The 23,696-nt window shown below is 46.4% G+C and overlaps 1 protein-coding gene across 1 annotated transcript in view; it reads left to right on the forward strand.

Moving 5' to 3' along the window:
• IQGAP1 (IQ motif containing GTPase activating protein 1) overlaps positions 1 to 23,696 on the forward strand; it is a 99,823-nt gene that overhangs the window by 73,834 nt on the left and 2,293 nt on the right. Inside the window, exons 19-37 of the mRNA XM_045813176.2 lie at positions 1,596 to 1,766; positions 2,459 to 2,542; positions 2,639 to 2,710; positions 2,806 to 2,875; positions 3,250 to 3,458; positions 4,464 to 4,619; positions 4,859 to 5,022; positions 5,742 to 5,966; positions 9,309 to 9,449; positions 9,556 to 9,640; positions 10,675 to 10,907; positions 11,489 to 11,621; positions 12,841 to 12,943; positions 13,448 to 13,583; positions 13,973 to 14,060; positions 16,559 to 16,771; positions 17,730 to 17,896; positions 20,068 to 20,190; positions 22,665 to 22,773. Coding sequence (XP_045669132.1) covers positions 1,596 to 1,766; positions 2,459 to 2,542; positions 2,639 to 2,710; positions 2,806 to 2,875; positions 3,250 to 3,458; positions 4,464 to 4,619; positions 4,859 to 5,022; positions 5,742 to 5,966; positions 9,309 to 9,449; positions 9,556 to 9,640; positions 10,675 to 10,907; positions 11,489 to 11,621; positions 12,841 to 12,943; positions 13,448 to 13,583; positions 13,973 to 14,060; positions 16,559 to 16,771; positions 17,730 to 17,896; positions 20,068 to 20,190; positions 22,665 to 22,773 — 2,682 coding nt within the window. The remainder of the gene's footprint in view (positions 1 to 1,595; positions 1,767 to 2,458; positions 2,543 to 2,638; positions 2,711 to 2,805; positions 2,876 to 3,249; positions 3,459 to 4,463; positions 4,620 to 4,858; positions 5,023 to 5,741; positions 5,967 to 9,308; positions 9,450 to 9,555; positions 9,641 to 10,674; positions 10,908 to 11,488; positions 11,622 to 12,840; positions 12,944 to 13,447; positions 13,584 to 13,972; positions 14,061 to 16,558; positions 16,772 to 17,729; positions 17,897 to 20,067; positions 20,191 to 22,664; positions 22,774 to 23,696) is intronic.

Consider the following 23,696-nt stretch of genomic DNA (forward strand, 5'->3'; position numbering starts at 1 on the left):
AATTTGTCATCTGTTTCTTCTTGCTGAATGCCTTAAAAGTTAGTCTGGCCCCTCACTAATTCATTCCCTATTACCACTCACCTCTTAGCTCACAGCAGTATGGTTTCCTGTCCAGCTTTCACTTCAGTAAAACTCTTGCTTTAGAACTTACCAATAGCCTTTTAATTGCCAGGGTCACTTAGGAGATCTCCTCATATTTGACCTCTCACTGTGTTCTCTTCCTTAAACTTGCGACTCTTGGCATCTTTAGTGCGATTCTATTCTGGTTTTCCCACTTCCATCTCCCTCGCTGCAGGCCTTCTCTCCCTCTGCCTGAATCCCATCAGGATGCTGCTGGCCTCCTTCTCTTCTGCTGCTTCTTCCTCTGCGGCCTCCTTCAGGTCTGTGGCCCTAGCTCTCTCCTTTGTGCTTATGAACCCCAGATCTTCTCCCTCCAGACTTCAGGCCTTCTCCTAACCACCAGCTCTGCCTTTCCATGTGCAGTCTAGAAGTCCAGCAGACACCTCAAACACGGTCTCATAGAAAAACAGCCTGTGACAGTAAATAAAGGTGTATTTTTTTCTCACATAAAATAATTCTGGAGTCAGGCAGTCCACCAAAGGTGTGGTGGCTCCACAATGCCATCTGTTCCCAGGATCCGTCTGTCTTTCTGCTCTGCCATTCTTAGCACGTGGTTTCCACTCTCAAGGTCACCTTGTCGTCCAGAATGCCCGCTTGGAGCAGCAGCCATCCAGTTACCAGTTCAGGCAGGAAGTAGGAGGAAGGAAGGGAGAGCAGAGAAAGTGTGCCAGCTATCCGTCTCACTTAAGAAGCTTTCCCAAAGGTCTTCCCAAATGACTTCTGCGGACACCGCACAAGCTGCTTCTATCCCCAGCCCGTGTAGTCTTTTAACTGCACATGTTGTTGGCCAGAAAACAATATCAAGGCTCTGATACCAAGGAAAAGGGAAACGTGGATGTTAGGGGAGTAACCAGATGTTTGCACTGTTCTCGCTGCTGCTGTGCCCACTCAGGCCCAGGTCACCCCTCACTTGGATTACAGTGACAACATTCCTATTCACCCACTCACGCCAACCTGCCAGCTACTCTGATAACAGTCTTGCTTCTCCAAAAATAAGTCTCCTGGCTCTGTTCCTCTGTTGGAAAGTGTGCTGCTTTCTCTGGGGCCTATAGCCCCAGTCCACGTACTCTGGGCTACTTTTCAAGGCCCTTTGCAGCCCGGCCATTCCCCTGCAGTGTCCTTCCTCCACTGTGGCATTCTAGGGGCTTCTGGGACTCGGTACCCAGCCCTGTGTTGTACCTGCCATTCTGTCCTCTTGTCAGCAAGCACCATTCCTGGCACTCAGTGTTGGGTAGGTGAGTGTGTAAAGGACATCGTGTGTGGATTTGTAACTTTTTTTTTCTTTTTTTTTTTTTTGATGTGAGAACAACTTGGTCCTAAGAAATAGACCTGAAGTCTTCATTCCCTCTGCTTCGTTAGAGATGTGGGGCAGACTTAGGAAGCCATGAGGGTTGGTGTGTGCGCTGTGGATGAGAGAGGTTCAAGTGTCCCTTCCCCCTGTGTATGTCCTCCAATGTGGCCGAATGCTTTTGCAGAGCTCCATCTCTGGGGTGACGGCTGCGTACAACCGAGAACAGCTTTGGCTAGCCAACGAAGGCTTGATCACCAAGCTGCAGGCTTGCTGCCGCGGATACTTGGTTCGACAGGAGTTCCGATCCAGGATGAACTTCCTGAAGAAACAAATCCCTGCCATCACCTGCATTCAGGTATCTCAGACAGCAGGGGGGCCTCCGGAGCAGGGGCAATAAGCAGACAGCTCGTATGATCAAATGAGAGTGGTGTTTGCCCTCTGGCTTCTTGGTCTCTCCCTTTTTTGACAAGTGCTTCCTTCTTATTACTGTTGTAATCAGAATAACCAGAGTGTGCTGGATAGTTTTCGTGGTGAGTTGTCAGACAGAGGCAGTTCTTCTTGGGTACCGCGTTGTCTTCTAACACTGTTCTTTTGTGTCAGATTTGAATCTTGAGGGAAACAACTGTGGTTTGACTACGGTGACAGATAGCATGGTGTCACAGGAAGGATTCCGATTTAGGAATCGAGGCCCTACCTCTACCAGGTGGTGGTGAGCCCCTCTAAGTTTGCTTCCTCATTTGTAAATGGGGATACTAATACTTACCTTCCATACCTGATTTGTTGTAAGGAGCCAATAAGAGAACCTGTGGGGGTGCCCTTGAAAGGCGTGAAGTGCTGTGCTGACATTGGGGAAGTGGGAGGTAGCCCTGTGCTTTCCTGGTGGAGGGACAGCCCTCATCCTCATTCCCCTGTCACCGCTGGGCGTGGTCCTTTGGAAAGCTTCATCGTGAATTGCTCTTCAGTAATGGGTGAAGATGAGATTTTTTTATTTAACTTCCTCTGATCCTTGGGAAATAATATGTCAACTGTAACGTTTGATGGTTTCAGTCCCAATGGAGGGGATACAAGCAGAAGAAGGCGTATCAAGATCGCTTAGCTTACCTGCGCGCCCACAAAGATGAAGTTGTAAAGGTATGGTAGTCCGACAGCGTTTCTCAGCACGGGACTTGAGTGTGCTCTGTGTTGAGAAGAAGGACTGTTCTAATTTCCAGGATCCCTTCTCCACAGATTCAGTCTCTGGCAAGGATGCACCAGGCTAGAAAGCGCTATAGAGATCGCCTGCAGTATTTCCGAGACCACGTAAGTACCCTTGGCTATAAGGACCAGTAGAATTAGTTTTGCTTTATTTTTGGTGAACAAATGAACAAAGGAATTTCTTCTTCTTTGTTCCTTAGATAAATGACATTATCAAAATCCAGGCTTTTATTCGGGCAAACAAAGCTCGTGATGACTACAAGACTCTCAGTGAGTAACTGTGCTCGGCAGACAAGAGTTGAGGCAGTGGTTGAGAGCCACCAGGTTCTGGGTACTCTCCACGGATCTCTTTTCTGGTCCTGAAGGCAAGGCTTGGGGGCTAGGGTGCTGCGTGTGATGTAAGTCCCTTTTCTAACCCGTGGCTCAATGTCTTGTTGCTTGCCATCTTAACCTGTGTCATAACATAGCAGTAACACGACTGAGAAGGCTGCACTTGCTGGTTGTCTTTGCACATCTCGAAAATAAACAAATACTTTATGTGTGTATAGAGTTATTTTTTCAAGACAATGCCAACATTTCCCCAAGACTTAGAACTTCTTCTGGTAATTCCATTACATGCCTGACACATGCTTTCTTTCTGTCAGTCAACGCTGAGGATCCTCCGATGATTGTGGTCAGAAAATTTGTCCACCTGCTTGACCAAAGTGACCAAGATTTTCAGGAGGAGCTTGATCTTATGAAGATGCGGGAAGAGGTCATTACCCTCATCCGTTCTAACCAACAGCTAGAGAATGACCTCAATCTCATGGATATCAAAATTGGACTGCTCGTGAAAAATAAAATCACATTGCAGGTATGGTCCAGCACCAGCAGAAACCTTGGGGCCCTTTGTCCTGCCTGGTACCCCCTGCCTCACCCGTTCTGACTTGCGGGTAGGGTGGAGGCTGGCTTTCTTCTCAGCTAGTGCCATGCATTCTTTAAAAATTACATAAGGTGCTAGAAAGGTTCTGGCTGGGCCGAGGATGTCAGATCTCCCCGTCCTCCTCCCCTTCGACCTTTCCCTGAAGCCCCTCAATTAAATGGTTTGATCCTTTAAAAAAAAAATTTTTTTTTTACATAAGAAACGAAATAATTCAGTACCAAATTTTAAGTAGAGAAAAAGATAAAAAATCATCTTGTAATTCTACCCCCCACGGTCATTTTGTGTCCTCCATTTTCACTTAATATTGGAGGATAAGATACTTCACACATGGTCCCTTGTCATAAATACTATTTTTAATGGTAGTACCTATCTGACATTGAGGTTGTTTTTCAAGTTTTTATTACAAATAACATTGCAGTTAATGTCTTAGTGAATACGTAGCTCTTATGGTATTTAAGACTTAGTTTTTAATATAGATTCCCAGAAGTTGGTTTCCTGAGTCTGTGGACGTTTTTATAGTGCAGGTTCTTTTTTTTTTTTTTTTTTTTTAAGATTTTATTTATTCATTTAAGAGAGAGAGAGACAGAGCACAAGCAGGGGAAAGGCAGAGGGAGAAGCAGATTCCTTGCTGAGCTGGGAGCCCAGTTCGGGGCTCAGTCCCAGGACCTGGACATCATAACCCGAGCCGAAGGCAGACACTTAACCATCTGAGCCACCCAGGCGCCCCAGTGCAGGTTCTTAATAGGGAGGTGGAAGTAGGAGATTGGACTGGTGTGCTGAAAATAGGGTACGGTGTAGCGATTCTAAAATAGTTAATGGGATCGGCCAGTGCAGCAGACTTTCATGCAAGTTTTTTTGGTGTTCCAAGACCTTTCCTGCAGTGCCCAGTTTCATCTTTCAAAGCTGTTTGATTTATGTGTATGTTTTCATTTCCAGGATGTGGTTTCCCACAGTAAAAAACTTACCAAAAAAAATAAGGAGCAGTTGTCTGATATGATGATGCTAAATAAGCAGAAGGGAGGCCTCAAGGCTTTGAGCAAGGAGAAGAGGGAGAAGCTGGAGGCTTACCAACACCTGTTCTACTTACTGCAGGTGAGCGGCTCCTGGGGCTGGTCTTGTAAGGCTTAGCTTCTTTACTTTCCCACAAGAAAACTGTAGCCACACATCTCTGTTGACAGTATTTCTGGCACCCACTGAGGGGTGAGCAAAGGGCTGTCTTATTTTTCTTGATTACTTCTGCACGTTCTAATCCTTCAAGTTTAAAAGAATGTGAATATTTATGCCAGCCTTTGCATTATCTAGAAATTACATATCCCTTGGTCTTATTTCAGACAAACCCCACCTATCTGGCGAAGCTGATTTTTCAGATGCCCCAGAACAAGTCCACCAAGTTCATGGACTCTGTAATCTTCACCCTGTACAACTACGCATCCAACCAGCGCGAGGAGTACCTGCTTCTACGGCTCTTTAAGACCGCACTCCAGGAGGAGATCAAGTATGAGCAGAGTGCTGTAGGCGCGGGACCCCATCCCCCTGTCATACACACTCACAGTTCGAAATGCAGGCCTGCCTGTACTTCTGCTTGACTTCAGTTACCACTGTGATCCATGTGAAACACTTACTCGAGAGAAGCTTCTAGTTTTTAAATCACAGACATAAAATGTTGCTGCTTCGAGGAGGTAGTAGAAGAGATTTGCTAAAGTGATTTTAGGAAGATTCTATATTAAGATAAGATTTTTAAAAAGCTGATCCAAACATGAAGATTGCACATTTTTTTTTTTAAAGATTTTATTTATTTATTCGACAGAGATAGAGACAGCCAGAGAGAGAGGGAACACAAGCAGGGGGGGTGGGAGAGGAAGAAGCAGGCTCATAGCGGAGGAGCCTGATGTGGGGCTCGATCCCATAACGCCGGGATCACGCCCTGAGCTGAAGGCAGACGCTTAACAACTGCGCCACCCAGGCGCCCCAAGATTGCACATTTTTATCGAATAAAGGATCCGTTCACGTTCCTGTGATCGGTTTTGCAAACAGCAGGAGGGTCCTGGGTTCAGGTCAGTTTCAGGGAATGTTTCTAGAGAAAGAGCACATACCTCTTTCCTTCCAACTGTTCTCTTCCCAGGGGATAGGGTCTTTCTTTAAGTAGATGTTCTCTCTTTACATTGATAGATTCTGTGATTCGTTTCAGTTGAATTTGTATATGATGTTTTATAGGTCAAAAGTAGATCAGATTCAAGAGATCGTGACAGGAAATCCCACAGTCATTAAGATGGTTGTGAGTTTCAACCGAGGTGCCCGGGGCCAGAACGCCCTGAGACAGATCCTGGCCCCTGTCGTGAAGGAGATTATGGACGACAAGTCTCTCAACATCAAAACTGACCCTGTGGATATATACAAATCTTGGGTGAATCAGATGGAGTCTCAGACAGGAGAGGCAAGGTATGGCAGCCACAACACCTTTTCCTTTGGTATTTTCATTATTTTCTTTTTTAAGCTGTTAACCTTTGATTTATAAAGTAATAACTGTTCAGATAGTTTTTCCTTAGAAACCTCTTCTTTACATTGTTGACCTGGTAATTTATCCACACACTTAGCACATATTTATTGAGCACTTACTATGTGCCGGACACTGTTAGGTATACATACAGTAATACAGTAATGAACGAACCAGACAAGCTCTCTGCCCTCTGTTCGTAGTTTCTTGCATGGAAGAGGCAGGTACCTAAAAATGAAATGACAAATTGAGAGTTTTATGAAGTCTTCCCTAGGGAACTATAATGGGGAGTTCAAGAGGGAGCTAACTTAGGTAGAGTGGTTAGGGAAAGCCTCTGTGAGAAGGTGAAATTTCACGTAGCTGAGGCCTAAAGGGTAAGGTGGGGCCAGTCTTGCTGAGAGCCGGGTGCAGCGTATTCGTGTCTGAACGCTCTGAGGTGGAAGGAGTTTGAGAGTCCGGGACCTGACGGGACATTGGCATCACTGGAGATGCACCTGGCCGGGAAGACTTGGTGCGTGAGATCACTGGGTTTCGTTGAAGAGGAGGAGATGGTGTGGGGCGGCCCTGGCATCCTGGGGGCGGGTTGGACTAATGTAACTCAGGATTTCTGGGCCAGGGCAGCAGTTTAAGCACCAGCATGAACACATCTAAAGAAAGGTGTGTCAGTAGAATGTGCGTAATGCTGGGAAGTTACGGTTCAGAGAGCCAGCATGTGTCTGCTGTTCTCCAGCCTGAGTGAGGACGGAGAGGGTGAGCAGCTTGGTTCAGGGTGGTTTTTCCTGGTGGTTGTGGAGCAGCGTGAGGTCGTGCGTCAGTTCTCTGGAGCTGAGGAAGAGTGGCTCTCCGTACCATCGCTACTCAGAGTATGCTCCGTAGACCGGTAACTGAAAACCCCGTCTCAACACACTGTGGAGTTCAGCCGGTGTTTTTCATAGCCGCAGTTTCAGGGAAGGGAACAGTATGTTGACTATATCCTGGCTCAGGCCTCTTCCCGTCCTGGACTGATGTGTAGACTGGTACCAGCTCACACGTTGAACAGTGTTGCCCAGTCGTGTTCTCCAGGTGCCTGGCCCCCAGGCAGAGGGGAGGGTGCACTCTGGATAGAGAACAGCCGCTCTGCTGACTCTGAGAAAGGCCTTATCCCCTGTGGGGATCATTGGGCACCTGATCTGTTTCTCAATAATGTGTAAGTCTGTCACCAGGAGGCAGGTCGTTGCTGGGCGTGGTGAAAAGTCCATTTTTGTTTTGCCCTGTACACCTGAGGCTCAAATCTTGGAATGTGGTTGACAAATGCTGTTCTGGACTGGGGAGTTTTGCCTGCAACCCAGGGCATCCCTACATGACGGGCACTGGCTCAAGGGTACTGAGATATCCCTTCTCATGGTCCATGAGTCAGTCCTTTTTAGATCGAAGTTCCGGGAGGCATTCTGGGTTTTTTTTTTTTTTTTTTTTTTTGCCTGTGAGTGCCTATCACAAACTAGTGTCTTTCTTTGTTTTTCATAAAATGGAAATTGATTTCAACACATTTTTGCCAGTGATAGCTGGGAGGTGTAACGGTGCAGTGGGAGCCGATCGTGCCTGCGGGCCTCACGGATAATTGAGCTTCAGCCACCAGACACACAGACTGGGACCTGGTCCCCTCTTGGGAACGTTCGCCTCTAAAATCTGAGAAATGTAACATTCTGTTCTCCGACTTCACTCACTGTGTCGAGCACTTTCACTCCCTTTGCTCATTGCTACTTTTTATCACATGTCGTTTGCCCATAAAGTTACACATTTTATTGATAGGAAAGAGGTATAGAACACATAACTTACAAATAATAAAATATATGATACTCTTCTAAATTCCATGTAGCCAGTTTCACACAGAACGCTTTTACTGATTTTTGCTGAATTCTTGTGTTGGTAGTCTGCTTAGTTGTAATTCAGACACACCGCGACAAATGGATATGTAGCCCTGTCTGCTTGTATCTGTTTTTTATTGCTCCTGTGACAAATTACCACAAACTTGGTGGCTTAAACCAACAGAAATTTACTGTTTCCTAGTTGTGGACCCAGAAATCCAAAATCAGTATCAGTGGGCTGAAAGCAGGGTGTCGGCAGGGCCGTGCTCCCCGTGGAGGCTCTAGTAGGAAATCCATTCCTTGCCTCTTCAGTTTCCGGTGGCTGTTGGCATCCTTGACTTGTGGCCGCGTCACTGTAGTCTGTCTGTGTGGTCACATCGCCTCCTTTTCTGTGTGTGCTTAGTCCCCCCCTGCCTCTGTCTCTTTAGAACACTTAGGATTAGATTTAGACCACCCAGAGAATCCGGATAATCATTATTACTTTTTGACCTCATTGGCAGTACTGGAACCTTGACCCCTGCATTTCATTTTTGTCTTTCAGCCCCTCCTGTCCTTCCCAATTAAGCCTAGCACGTCTACTGTTTTCCTCCCAGTTTCTTCAGACTCTCCCTGAGTGATCTTATCAGTTCCTCAGGCTTCAGTTCCTGTGTATAACGTTGCTTCCTTCACCAGTACCCAGAGTCACCACATTCCACTGATTGTGTCCCCTTAGCATCTCAGATCTGTCCCCTTGGTCCCCACTGCTGCATCCTTGTTCGTGCCCTCATCAGTCCTTGATCAGGCTGTGGCACTAACCCATCTCTTTTCATCTGTGACTGTCCATCTGTAATGCATTCTTCATGGGGGGGCCAGAAAAATCTTCCTCAAGTTCTGGTCTCCTGTCTTTTAGTGGCTCTCCCTGGCTTCCAGGAAAGTCCAGACCTCTCAGTGTTACGTGCAGGGCCAGGTTCTTTACTGACCACCTCATTTCTCTTTCTCTTCCATTGCTCTGCGTTTAATCTTCTGTCCTGGACGACAGTGTTGCTCCCTTTTTCCTGAGTTCAGGTGTCCCTTATGGGAGTTTTTCTCCATTCCTCCTGTCTGGGTGGCAGCCCCTTCTCTTTGGCTCTGTGACACTCGGTCAGCTGCTTATTTTTATAGCACAGTATGTTCACCAGTATCTGTGTGTCTCTCCCACCTGACTGTGAGACACTCAGGAAGCTGTCGTGTCTTACATACCTTTTATCCCAAGGGCCTGTCACAGTGCCTGGCACATAGTTCTAGGCACCCAGCTTACAGCTGAAACCCCAAGCTTAGATTCTGGCCCCACCGTTGACTGGCTCTATGAGCATGAGCAACTTACGTGATCTCTCTGGGTCTTTCTGTTCCTGAAAGACACAGTCCTGCGTTGAGCTGTTCCTGGCTGTTACCTAACACAGTTGGGGATGATTTTTGCTTTCCTAGCAAACTGCCCTATGATGTGACCCCTGAGCAGGCTCTAGCTCATGAAGAGGTCAAGACACGGCTAGACAACTCCATCAGGAACATGCGGGCCGTGACAGACAAGTTCCTCTCAGCCATCATCAGCTCTGTGGACAAAATCCCGTGAGTGCCATGAGTCGTGACCCCGGATAGAGCCCAGTATGACTGCCCTTCTGGCCCCCCCCCACCCCACCCCGGCTGCTCTCATTGAGTTTTGTCCATCCCACAGTTACGGGATGCGCTTCATTGCTAAAGTGCTGAAGGACTCGTTACACGAGAAGTTCCCTGATGCCGGTGAGGATGAGCTGCTGAAGGTAAGAATCTGGACACTGGCACATCCTTGTCCTCCAGTAGCCCTTTGAGGAAAACGTTAGAAGACAAGGCCCGACCTGAGACCTGCAGCAAGTGCGCAAGCATAGATTCCGGCAGTAGCTCCCCGTTGGTTGTGAGCTCTTGAAAGTGACTGTCAACAGCAAATGATACCACTCTTAGTCCCTACATAGTTCCTTTATTGTTTGGCACACAGACGCCCAACAAGTAGAGGTGGATTTTCCTGTCTTAAGATAAATTTCTCGAGTCCTGTCTTTTCGCTGAAGAATTGCTCCCTCTGCCGGTGGCCGGGTGAATGCAGCAAGCACCATTGTTTCTGCTAAGGCTGTTGCTGATAACTCTTTTTCTTACTTGGCTGTGCTCTTTCCCTTTTTTTTTTCCCCCCTTAATCTGAACGCTTTTTTCTTCTCTCTCCTAGTTCTGTGCTTTTCTACAATGAGGCCTCGATTCTAGACTTTCTATTCAGGTGAATTAATTTTTTTTTTTTTTTTTTGAATGAAACTCCAGGGGAAATGCTGTGACTGTCCTTGAAATCTTCTGTGGAGGAGATGTGTGTTGAGTGACTTTAATTTCAGAGGCATGAACTTGTCCACCGTTGAAGTCTGCAGCATGAGGATGGTGGGGGTTGGACAAATTACACTGTGCTGATTAGGTCACATGGGCGACAGCAGCCTTAGCTGCCATGATATGTGAACAGAGGCTGCCCTGAAATGCTCAGTGACAGACTTTAAGTCTATCGTTGTTACCTTCTGAACCAGCTCTTTCACTGTAGTGATACTCAGTTCTGTTCTCATTTCCTTTTTCTCTGTATCCAACCGAGGGATGTTCGGTTGTTTTAGTTTCAGACCTTGAGAGAGAGTGTGTGCATGTGTGCATGCATGCATGCGTGTGTGCGTGCATAGTGTTTATTTTTCCTCACAGGACTGCATTTTCGGGTTTTCTTTGCTAGCAAAGTTGTTTGTGGCTTACTTGGTGGAGTGGTTTTTAACACCCGTCTTTCTTTTCCATCTGTTCCCAGATTATCGGTAACTTGCTTTACTATCGATACATGAATCCAGCCATTGTTGCTCCTGATGCCTTTGACATCATTGACCTGTCGGCAGGAGGCCAGCTCACCACGGACCAACGCCGAAATCTTGGCTCCATTGCGAAGATGCTGCAGCATGCAGCTTCCAATAAGATGTTTCTGGGAGATAATGCTCACCTGGGCATCATTAATGAGTATCTCTCCCAGTCCTACCAGAAATTCAGGTAGGGGGAAAGGAGCAAGGTACTTGTGGGCGTGTTTCTATCTCTGAGTCCCAGGACAAGATAAATACCATACTTAGCTTTCTCTGGACCCTGCCATGCTGTAGGATACCTGTTTGATGTACTCATAGCCCCTGGGGGGTGACAGAGGATTTTGAGCTGTTAAAATGTATTCCAATGAAATAGACCGCACTTTACATAAAAGCAGTGGACCTGCATTAGGCACGTGTTAATTTGTAATCAGAGAAGAATTGGAGAGTGCTTTCAACATTTGTAAATTAAACATCCAGTTGTGAGTTCAGGGCATTGTCTTAGAGATAAAGGTGGTTTGCCTAATGACTCCGGTGTTCACAAATGCTCCGGTTGAGCAGTTCTTGTGGGTGGAATTAAAACTGGGTGGAGGGAGAAGTTATTAGAACTACCACCCCAAGGCCATGAAGCGGCAAACATGTGCAGCTTCTCTAGAATCACCGGGCTTGACAGTCTTCTCTTTGAATCATTGCTTCAGTGGTTTGTGGGATGTCCTCTCGCCAACTCCGCACATATGTGTCACCCGGGGATCTGGCTCTCTTGTTTATTTGCAGACGGTTTTTCCAAACTGCTTGTGATGTCCCAGAGCTTCAGGATAAATTTAATGTGGATGAATATTCTGATTTAGTGACCCTTACCAAACCAGTGATCTACATTTCCATTGGTGAAATCATCAACACCCACACTGTAAGTATTTTTTCTTTAATTACTTAGTTTCGTTGCTCTAGCCTTAATTGCCTTCCCTGGGTGCTGCCTAACATCTCTGGAAAGCCAGATACCTCGCCTTCCTTTAATCTTGCTGACATCACATCTGCCTTGTTGTTTCCCTTTCTTTGCGTATTAACGAGATCTGCTAAGTGTTTCAAAGTCATCCCAGGCCCTCTGCATCACAGTCACCTGGGCACCACAGGCCTGCTGAAACAGAGTCGCCACGGGTGGGCTCCAGAATCTGCGCTGTGAGCGCCGATCTAGGGACTTGTTAAAATACTGTTTTTGTTGTTCCTTCTGTTTATCTTGGCCTGGTGTTATTTTTCTAATATCTAAAATACCCACTTTTTCCTCTGTGTCCCTTAGAGTGATTTTTCCCTTGGGTGCCTCTTTTTTCCCCAGCATTTTTATAATTCATTCCTTTCTCCTTCGGGGCTATATAGAACAGGTAATGAGGAAATACATAAAATTTAAAGGAGGGGTACCTGGGTGGCTCAGTCAGTTAAACGTCTGCCTTTGGCTCAGGTCGTGATCCCAGGGTCCTGGGATCGAGCCCCACGTCAGGCTCCCTGCTCAGCAGGGAACCTGCTTCTCCCTCTCCCTCTGCCTGCCGCTCCCCCTGCCTGTGCACTCATGCTCTCTCTCTGACAAATAAATAAATTAATTTTTTAAAGAAAGGTAAAGTAAATTTCAGGTATTACCCTCTCTGAGGGTGTCCCTTGGGGTAATAGTGTCTTAAAGGCTCTGCTTCAGTGCCCCTAAGATGAGGACAACATGGGTCCGGTGCACTTGTCTCTGAACTAAGAGATACTGTAAACAGCACGCATTAAGTGCAGGTATGCATGTGAGTTACTTGAACTTGTTGTAGGGCACATTGTGACTTTGGATGTTGAATTCTGTGGGATTTGTTGTTCTTTTCCGTGTAGGGTCCACTTAAATCCCTTCTGTCTGCCAGGTTGAGAGAATACCGGTATTTCCTCCGTGCATTATCCCATAAGTTATTCAACAGAGGCCAGCGTGATGCTCTATGTGTTATATTGTTTACTGGGGCTAGTTCGCTGGGGATTGGTCTGTCAGTTCTTTGGATGCAGGAGCTTTGTTATCTGACACCTTCTGTGCTGTTCAGCCTGGTTGGTGGGGCTGAGGGCTGATGGGCTGTGTCACGTTCATGGACTTGACTCCTGGGTGTCCAATGCAGCTCCTGTTGGATCATCAGGACGCCATTGCTCCGGAACACAACGATCCCATCCACGAGCTGCTGGACGACTTGGGCGAGGTGCCTACCATCGAGTCCCTGATAGGTAAAGTTCTGACTTAACTCCCCAGAAGATGACAGGGAAGGTGCTGGGGGAAGGCTGTAACTGCCACCTCGTCCGTCCCTGTGCCGCTCCAGCTCTGAGTGTGCATGAGGGAAGAAAACAGATGTGGTCCCCCCTGTCTGTGAGGAACTGAGGTCCAGTGGAAGAGAGACTTTTAAGTGTGGATGTTATACACATAATCCTATAATTAAATTAGAAGTCCTATAAAGGAAATGAACAGAATATCTTAGGAGAGATTTGTCATTTACAATTATTAAAGTGACTTGTTAACATTTATGAAATTATTTTAGTATGGATCCTTTGCTTTTATCATTTGGCACCTAGTTTCTTTATTTCTCAGCAAGAGGGTGTCCTTGCCACAGCGTACATGTTGGCTTATTCAAGTATCTTCTTAGGCCCGCATTTTCTTACCCTCGTGTTAACGTCTCCTCTCCAGTATCTCCTCTCTTTGTTACACTGATCCTCTCTACTCTCCCCAAACCGTAGGGGAGAGCGCTGGCAATTTAAATGACCCCAATAAGGAGGCGCTGGCTAAGACAGAAGTGTCTCTCACGCTGACCAACAAGTTTGATGTGCCTGGGGATGAGAATGCAGAAATGGACGCCCGGACGATCCTGCTGAAGTGAGTACCCGCTGTGGGAAGAACGAGGTAAACACAGCGTGGCGAGGCCTTGGCCTTGGCAGCCACGCCCACTTGTTCATACCTGAAACCATCACCTTGGCCTTTTAAGCCTGTCATGATTCTGGTCACCTTATCTGTTATACTCGGCACAGGACTTACCTGCTGCATTTGCTAATACGAGGCTGAAGTGAAATTGACACAAGAGATCCTCAGCCTGGTGCCCATGCTCTTGTTGTCGCATAAATAAGTCTGGGGCCTCGAGTGCCTTGTGCTCGCAGCTGCGGGGCGGGACCTCTGTGAGGTGAAGTGCGTACTGCTGCTGCTTAGCTCCATTCAGGGGAAGGCGGAGCACCTGGTGACCTTGACACTCTTCCCCCACCTCCTTTCAGCACGAAACGTTTAATTGTGGATGTCATCCGGTTCCAGCCAGGCGAGACCTTGACTGAAATCCTAGAAACCCCAGCCACCAGTGAACAGGTAAAACTTAGGGGTTTAACCTTCCATAACAAGGGGCACAGATGCTCCCATGATGGGTGTGTGCCAGGGCTGGGGGGGAGGGTGGGACACAGATGCTAGGAGATGCTTCCCTGTGGGTGGACCAGAACACAGTTATCGGACCCATGAACCATTGGATGACCTGGGCAAGGTGGTGGCTAGGGCCTGCTGAGAAAGTTGTTGGCTCCTACATTGAGAGGCAGACGCTCTTAGGGCGGAAGGCTCACGGCACATCATGTGTTCTGTGTGTGTGTGTGTGTGTGTGTGTGTGTGTGTGTGTGTGTGTGTGTTAATTTAATTAACTGAGGCAGAATCAGCCAGTCTGTCTAGTAATTGAATATTATTATATCATTAGAATTTTCTTAAGTGTCTTGGTACAGAGGAGTACAGAATGTGGCTTCTAAACTCAACTCATGATCTAGTTGGAGAAATGTGGTATATAGACCTGAAATCATTAGAAAACCATTAAAAATTGACTTTGATGTTGGCTATAAAAATGCCAGAAGTTCAGGAAAGAGGCCAGCAAGGAGCAAAGCATCAGGAAGAAGCAGGACTTGACCCATGCTTAGGAGGCGTGGATGGGATCTGGGTGTGCGCTAAGACAAGAGGCGTCTTGGGCAGGAGAGTCCACGCAAACAGAGGCATGAAGGAGGGAAGGGCATGATGTGATCAGACTGACATTTCTAGAATGAAGACGTGGGTGACGGTGAGTAGTGAGGAGTAAGACAAGAAATAAGTAGCACCGGACAGATACAGAGTAAAGAGCTTTTGTAACCTTGGGACCATTTAATACTGATCAGTTAGGCAGGGCTGTCAGAGCAGACAGTAGTCGAGCAATCTAGGTGTGTGGTGAAGTCCCGGGCCCAGGTGGTTGGGGCATGGCTTGGCAGTGGGAAGGGATGGATGAGGCACTTCCTGTTTAAGACCACTTTTTGCAAAATGCAAAAAGTAGGTCGAGTCATTTTTTTAAATGTAGAGCATAGGAATCCTTTTTGTTAGATGAGAGTTTACTTGGAAGCGCAAATATAAAGCACGAAAAATGGAAACTACTCTGGTAGCGCCAAGAATGGAGTCCTCACAGCCCCGCCCTCTGGGACTCCGGGTACCTGTGGGAATCCCTTATAGCTGCATGGAGGACTCTTTGAAAACCACTGTTTTTAATGAATTCTCAGCTTTTAGATGCTATGATTGATTACTGACTAGATGTGTGGGAGGGACAAGAATAGAATCATCACCGACAGCTGCAGCTTGTTCAGCCCGGGAGGGAGTTTGAAGCAGGGAAGGCGGAACCAGTCTTTAATGAGAGCCTGCTGTTAGTTTGGTGCTTCCCCCTGTGTTCTTTCATTTCCTCCTCCCACTATCCCTGTGAGATGAGTCTTTCCATCCTCACGTTGCAGTTGAGGAGTCTGAGACCCTTAGAGGTCACATAACTGGCCCAAGATCGTCCGCGTGTGGAGGCAGAACCAGTCTTGGATCAAGTTCTGTCTGACTTATGCTCTTCACCTTGTGTGATGCAGAGTGCCATTGGCATTAGGAGGGAAGGGCAATCGGCGAGAGGGAATCGCTCTGGTCTGGGAGGAATTACAAACCATTGCAAATGTGAGGATCTCCGTACAAACGGTTCAGAATGCGGTACCAGAGCCTTAGCCACAGAGATGTGGGATCTGTCAGCGTAGAGGTGACCACTGAAGTGTTGAGAGTGAACAGTGAGAGAGAAACTGTCACAGGTCCCTTGGAGGTACCAAAGCCATGCCTAGGGCAAAGAGAAAATGCAGAGGGTACGAGCGAGGTGACAACTAAGAAAAAGCACTGGGTTCGGGGCGGGGAGTGGTAATTGGCCATGAGAGCGGAGAAGCAGAAGCCAGGTTGCAAGGAGCTAAAGAAGGAAGAAAGCCCCAAAAGACAGACCAGCGGTGTGGGTCACGTCAGGCAGGGACATAACGGGCAAACGTTGGATGTTGACCGGGAAAGAAGGAGCAAGGGAAGAACTTTTCATTCTCTAGATAATGGCATTTGCAGCATGTTTGAAAGCAGAGGGAGGCCTTCAGCATGATCCAGCCCGACCAAGGTGGCAAAAAGCATTAGCAAGAATCAGCTGAGCACTGATGTTGCCGTGGTGTGGTTATAATATTCAGACGAAGCTGTGTTTCAAGGAAAATTAAATGGCTCTCATGTCTCCAGATGTGATAGGAAAAAAACAAGGGATTTTACAGCCACTGGAGCCCAGTGTGAGAATCCAGGAAAGAGGTCCTGCGAGGCCTTATGACTTCATCGGTGTGATCTCTTCAAGATGGAAAGAGACCTGCGTGTGCTCCATGCAGTTTCTCTGTCAGTTGTCAGAGGGCGGGTTTGTTCTCTCTGTTTCCAGAACGGAGTTTCAGAGCTGTATAAATTCAGGTGTGGATATGCTCTGTAGACGCAGGTTTTAGATTAGTGTGGTGAACTTGCCAGCACCTTCTTTCTCTTCTCTGTATCTGTAGGAAGCAGAACATCAGAGGGCCATGCAGAGACGTGCTATTCGTGATGCCAAAACTCCTGACAAGATGAAAAAGTCAAAATTCGTAAAGGAAGACAGCAACCTCACTCTGCAGGAGAAGAAGGATAAGATCCAGTCGGGCTTGAAGAAGCTCACGGAGCTTGGGACGGTGGACCCAAAGAACAGATACCAGGAGCTGATCAACGACATTGCCAAGGTACTGCATGGGGGGACAGGGATGGCCTGGACATGGGTAAACCTGTCTCAGAGGCTCGTGAAGTGACGGTGCTGTTCAGATGACAGCACGCCTTCAGTGCGCAGAGAGGTTAGGGTCCTCTCCTCTGAGGACTTGGTTTTGACTTCTGCAACACGTGGGCCTTGCCTGCCCTTTAATGGCCTGAATCAAGAGGGAGAAGACCCGAATTAGAGCTTCCTGTGTCTCGGTATCTCTTCGGCTTTAAAGAATTCCTCTAGATGTTTTTATTGACTACTATGACGCAGAAATTCACATCCAGTTGGTCATGAAATCCTTGATTTGTGTGAATCTTCACAAGTAAGGGACTCTGGTGCGGGCCCAGAGTGTAGGTGTTCACTGCTGGCCCAGTAAGGTGATACCATGCACATCAGGGAGCTTGGTAATTGATGTGGCAAAATGACCTTTCCTTCCCTCTCCTGACAACATATTTAAGAGGTTAAACCAGCTTTGCAAGTAAATTTTAAGAACGTGGAAGTCTGTAAAAGTAACACATTTCCCCACCTCTAGAAAATACAGATGGGGAAAAATGGAAGAGATCTGAATTTCTTTGCTAATTTTTGAACATAAATTGCTGTGTGTTCTGAGGCACCTGGGTGGCTCAGTTGGTTAAGCACATTCCTTCAGCTCAGCTCGTGATCTCGGGGGTCCTGGGATTGAGCCTGCATCGGGCTCCCGGCTTAGCAGGGAGTTTGCTTCTCCCTCTGCCTCTGCCCCTCCCTGCTCTTGTACTCTCTCTCTCTCCCTCTTTCTCTCTCTCTCTCTCTCATAAATAAATGAAATCTTAAAAAAAAAAAAATTGCTGCCTGCTAAGAAAGTACGGTCATGCAAGCAGTTAAGCACTGCTGGGCTCTAGTATGGATGATTCAAGAAGCACGTGATACCTACCATCATTTTCCTAATTTTAGTAATTGTGTCTTAGGACATTCGGAATCAGCGGAGATACCGACAGAGGAGGAAGGCCGAGCTGGTGAAATTGCAGCAAACATACGCTGCTCTGAACTCGAAGGCCACTTTCTACGGAGAGCAAGTGGATTACTACAAAAGCTATATCAAAACCTGCTTGGATAACTTGGCCAGCAAGGGCAAGTGAGTTTTTCTTTGTTTGTTTGTTTGTTTGTTTAAGAATCAATGTCAGGGGAAAAAGAAGTAGAGACAACTGAAGTGACCTTGGAAGTTTTTTACTTAAAACATGCTGGGTCTATTGATTGCTTTAACTCTTTATTTTGCTTCTAATTGTTTTGATTTCCTAGGTCCATTTGTTGTTGTATGATGTGAATAAATAATGTAGGGGGGGTTTCAAGGATGCTTATTTCTAAGCACCCCTTGTTCTAAAGTAACTTCTTGGTCCTAGAAATGAAAGAATCACGGAAGGAGGTTAGTTAGTGCTCCCCAAACCTGGATGTACCTCAAAATCACGTAAGGAATATGATAGACGCTTCGATCCCCTGGCCCCTCTCTACACTTCCTGGGGACAGGATCCCAGACCCCAGCTTTTTCCCAGCTGGTGCCAACGACAACCAGCAACACGCCCATTTTATAGGGAGGGAAACTGAGGATCCAGAGGGATGGGGTGGTAGGTGCAAGTTCTACTTGCACTACTACCTAGGGTTAGTTTATTTTGTACTTTCGGTTTTTAATTTAAGAATGTTCCAGCTTGAGAAAGGTTGAGAGAATAGAACAATAAACACCTGTACACCTTTCACCTAGATTCACCTGTTTTTGACATTTTGCCACATGAGCTCCCCTTCTCTGGCTTCCTTACTCTTCCACCCGCAGTCGAGCGCGCTCTCTCTCTCTCTCTCTCTCTCTCTCTCTCTCTCTCCTCCTCTCTGGAAGACTGAGGTGAGGCAGGGCTGATGTGTGGGGATAAAAGTCAGGCCCACCCAACCCAGCTTGCAGAGCTGGCTCCTGTGACCTTTTGACCTTTCTGCCTCGTTCTTGGAGCACTTCCGGACTTCACAGGTGTTCCTGGTTCAACTTGTACTTTCCCCTCCCCGGGCTTGGAATTAGCTATTTCTCCAAGCATTCTCCTGGCACCTTCTAATGAAGAAGGGTGTTTAGAGACCAGGATCCAGGCACTAGATGTGCTCATTGCCACAGGGCGTCATTGCTTCTAGACGTTCTAAGCAGACAGAGCTAGGTCCTCCTTTCTTATTTAATGGCTGTGTGGTATCCCACTGCATACACATATACAACAGTTGATATAATCAGGTCTCTAATGATGGACATTTGTGTTGTTTCCAGTTATTTACTTTAAAAATTCTCACCAAATAACCTCTTATACGTAGGTTATTTTGCAAATGTGGGCATATTTTTGAAGATAAATTCCTAGATGTGGAATCACAGGATCAAAGATTTTCTACAGTTGTAGTTTCTATAGACCCTGCGGTTGCCTTCCGTAGTGGTTACTCCCTTTGACTCCTTCACCAGCATTCCTGCCCCTTGAGACCCTTCTGTGGGAGACCCTTCTGTGGGAGCTCAAATCCCTGGTTCTCAGAGACTCTAGTTTTCCCTTGTTTACTTTTGAAAATCACTTCTTAACTTGATTATCCCAATAGTCTGCTAAGGTCTGTTTCTTTTTCCTTGTTCCCGTTCCTCTGTTTTTGCTACACTGGTTTTTTTTGTTGTTGTTGTTTTAAAGATTTTATTATTTATTTGACAGAGATAGAGACAGCCAGCGAGAGAGGGAACACAGGCAGGGGGAGTGGGAAAGGAAGAAGCAGGCTCACAGTGGAGGAGCCTGATATGGGGCTCGATCCCATAATGCCGGGATCACGCCCTGAGCCTAAGGCAGACGCTTAACCGCTGTGCCACCCAGGCGCCCCTGTATTTGCTACACTGGTTTAAAGTCTTCTAAACATTAGTTAATCTGAGATACATTTATTTTTGCCCTGCCAAGCCAAGGGGCTTACAGGGATTCCCTTGGGGTTCAGCACAGTTCCTTCAGGCTGGTGTTAGAAGCCTTCACACCTAACTTGTAGGTGCTGGGTGTTGAGAGGGACCTAGGCAGATGACACAGACTGTCAGATACAATTTGCAAATATAATTAAAGACAAAAGCAATTTAGTAATGCTTCCCCTACTATGCAGAGAGATTGCTCAGGCTAATCCTAACACTTATTTGCCATTTTAGAAATGGTATGTTACCGAGGCTTGTGTCTGGGAAGTCCGTTTTCTGACCTCATATCCTTGAACTACCAACAGACTCATAGTACTCAGTTACAGATAGAAAGTGATACGGTGTGATTTTTTTTAAAGGGTCTCCAAGAAGCCTAGGGAAATGAAAGGAAAGAAAAGCAAAAAGATTTCTCTGAAATACACGGCAGCAAGACTACATGAAAAAGGAGTCCTTCTGGAAATTGAGGACCTACAAGTGAACCAGTGAGTATTTGCTTTTTTATTTTGTCTTATGTATTCACTTGATCTTTGTATTTATCATCTCTTTATCTCACTGCCTTTATTTCTGCTATGTGGATGGTCGTTTTCATGTTTTCTATCTACTTATATATCTATTTATTTAGGTGCAGCAGGCCTAATGGTCAGAATTAATTTGTTTGTCATGGAAGGGAAAATATTTCTTAGTTGTGGAATGTTTGCCCCAGGCCGTGTTTGCACCTGTTGTATGGGCCCCGTCTTGATCTTTCCTCTTTAAAGGAGGACGCCATCTCTTAGAATAAATAAGTATAACAAGAAGAGGAGTTTAGTTTATTCCCCTCGAGGCTGGGTATCAGGGCCTTATCCTCATTCTCTTTCCTGGGAAGTGCCAGCTTGCTCTCTCTGTGGTTCCTGGATCGGGCCTGGCTATCTTTAGCGGGGCAATAAGTACCTACTCCGTCGGCCCTGTGACCTTATGCAGCTGAGCTTGCCAGTTTTGTGTCTGTTAAAACAAGTTTGTTTGAAAAGAAACTTTAATTTTTATTTTTTTAAAGATTTTATTTATTTATTTGTCAGAGAGCACAAGCAGGGGGGAAGGGCAAAGGGAGAAGGAGAGGGAGAAGCAGGCTCCCCGCTGAGCAGAGAGCCTGACAGGGGGCTCGATCCCAGGACCCCGGGGTCACTACCTAAGCCGAAGGCAGACACTTAACTGACTGAGCCCCCCAGGCTCCCTGTTAACTGGTTGCGGAGCTGTCGCTTACGATGAGAAGGCTCCAGATTATCTGTCGCACAACAAAACATGAATATACTTAACACTACTAAACTACACACTTAAGAGTAGTTAGGATGGTAAATTTTATGTCTTGTGTTTTTTAGGATGAAAAAAATTTTAATACTCTGACCAGAAACTCCATTTTTAGGCATCTATCATAAAAAAATAATCAGAAGTAAAACCAAAGATTAACATATAAACATGTACCACAAGTGTAATCATATAAAAGGTAAAATCAACTGAAGTGTTGTACAGTAGGTGAATGGTTAAATTTTAGCTACAGCATGGAATATTGCGTGCCCGTTAAAAGGGATGCTTTCAAAGAATGTGAACAATTCTCAAAATGTTACTAGAAAGAAGTTGGGATAAAGGACTATATTTATAATTTATGCTAAAAAGAACAGATAAGTGAGTGGTTAGATAATCTTTGTGTAAACAGAGGCACAGAAGAATATGCGCCATTTCAGTGGTTCTCTTTGGCTTGTGAAATTATAGGTGCCTTTTATTTTTCTTCATGCTTTACCAATTTCCAGAGTTCAATAATGAATAGATTTTATTTTAAGATCAAGAAAAATTAAAGCAAGGGGAGCCTGCTTCTCCCTCTGCCTGATGCTCCCCCTGCTTGTGCTCTCCTCCGCCCCCCAACAAGTAAATAAATAAAATCTTGAAAGAAAGAAAGAAACCAGATAACAAAGCAAACTGGTGAAAATAAAATTATTACAGGAAGTACCTTTAAGGAATGGCCTGTGAGGACCCCCTGTTGAGTAAGACGTACATGTTGTAGCGCGTGGATTTTGTGACCTCTCTCTTAGCTTCTCTGTGGCCTCTTTTGCATCATTTGTGGTTCTCAGCTCTGGTCCTAATAGATAAGTTTGCTCCACAGTTGAGTTCTAGTAATCTGGGCTGATGTACTTTGATCACCCGGGGAATAGCACCTTCTGTTGCCACCAGTTTCCAGGCTTGTAACATGTTGAGAATGAGCAATACCTTCAGTGTGTGTGGTAAATAGCGGTGTATCTTTGGTGGTACTTGGTACTCAGTGCCTTTATATCTATGGCAGCTCCTCTCATGGCTCTTCTTGTTCTTACCCCTTTTTGTTTCCTTACGCACTTGTTGCAGTCCTCCACCACGCGTGCATTCACACACACGCCTTTCCTCCCTCTCCTTCCAGTTTAATTTCCTCTTGGTTATGCTTTCATCGTTAGATTTCAGCAGTGGCCCCGGGGAAGCCCAAGAGAATTCCTGTGATGGCATCCCTTCAGAGGCCATCATGGCCTTCCTCCCTGGTCCTGCTTCCCGCTTCCGCAAGGGCTGCAGGGAGAGCCTGCCGGCATCTCCCCAAGTCTCCACAGTACAAGCATGTGGTACTTAGAGTGGCAGCCCCACGTTGCTCCACCTGTGGAAGTACTTGGGACCTTTGTTTTGTATCCCTTTTCACTCTTGTAGATTTAAAAAAAAATTTTTTTTATCAGATAGCATGAACAGGGGGAGGGGCAGAGGGAGAAGCAGACTCCCCACTGAGCAGGGAGCCTGATGCGGGACTTGATCCCACGACCCTGGGATCATGACCTGAGCTGAAGGCAGACATTTAACCAACTGAGCTGCCCAGGCGCCCCTTGAAGGTTGTTAATCTCCTTTCTACATTTCATAAAATATTTTTATATGAGAACATAAAAATCACACCCTTAACGATGTTATGTTTCAACAGGTTTAAGAATGTTATCTTTGAAATCAGTCCAACAGAAGAAGTCGGAGACTTTGAAGTGAAAGCCAAGTTCATGGGCGTTCAGATGGAGACGTTTATGTTGCATTATCAGGTGGGTAAGCACCACGCAGAACCGAAAGTTCTGTATGTGAGGTGGTGGTTCTCGTCGAGGCAGGAGAGTCGGTAAGGAGACCCGTCTGCAGACGGCTGTCCACACCCAGCAGTGAGCCGGGCCCCACACAGGCGGGAAAGGCGCAAGGGCTCCCGTGCATCTGACTTGGTCTGCTCTCCCTAGAGACGTCTGGCGGCTCAGTAGTTCTTCTCTTTTATCTGAAGCTGCTACTTCGTGTTGCCACTAAATTGAACTGGCACCTTGACCTTGAACAAAATGATTAAGTATTGATAGTAGAAATTTGTAAGCCTATTCAGTAGCTTGAAATCATTTCTCTCATTTTGATTTGATGTAGGGGCTTAAAGGTGTATTTTTGACAAGGCGTGTGTAAATTGCTTCTTTGTAAACTGAATCCTGTTTTAAATTTGGGAAGAACTCTGCAGTGAATCGTTTTATAACATAATTTTAGCTCATTTTTATTCTGAAATCTCTCTAGTTTTTACACATTAGAAAGGCACCAGGGTACCGCAAGGTACCTGGGCTTTGTCCAGGCTCCCGCGGCTTCGTGTGTGTCCTCATCAGTTCCGTCCCGTTCCTCACATTGCTGCTCACTGCTGTGCTCTGTCAGCCTGGGTGCGGGCCATCTCTGCACGTGCCGACACACACCCGCCCCCTCCTTTATTCCTCTCCTTTATTCATCTACACGTGTTACCACTCTGACTAGTGCCCCCCAGACTGTGAGCTCCTTAAGGACCGTGGTGTGTCTTCATTTCCTTCTCCGTGGTGAGTAGAGCCGCAGACTTGTTAGCTGAACAGAAGTGAAATGATTCGGTGATGCCCATGCCCAGGTGTCCCGCAGAAGAAGATCCTGTTAGGCCTTCAGGCTCTTCAGAGTTGTACAGGCCGAGCGGCTGGCCTCGGGT

This window comes from Ursus americanus, chromosome 28 (assembly GCF_024610735.1).
Source record: "Ursus americanus isolate L20-20 chromosome 28, mUrsAme1.1.p, whole genome shotgun sequence".
Taxonomy (NCBI): domain Eukaryota; kingdom Metazoa; phylum Chordata; class Mammalia; order Carnivora; family Ursidae; genus Ursus; species Ursus americanus.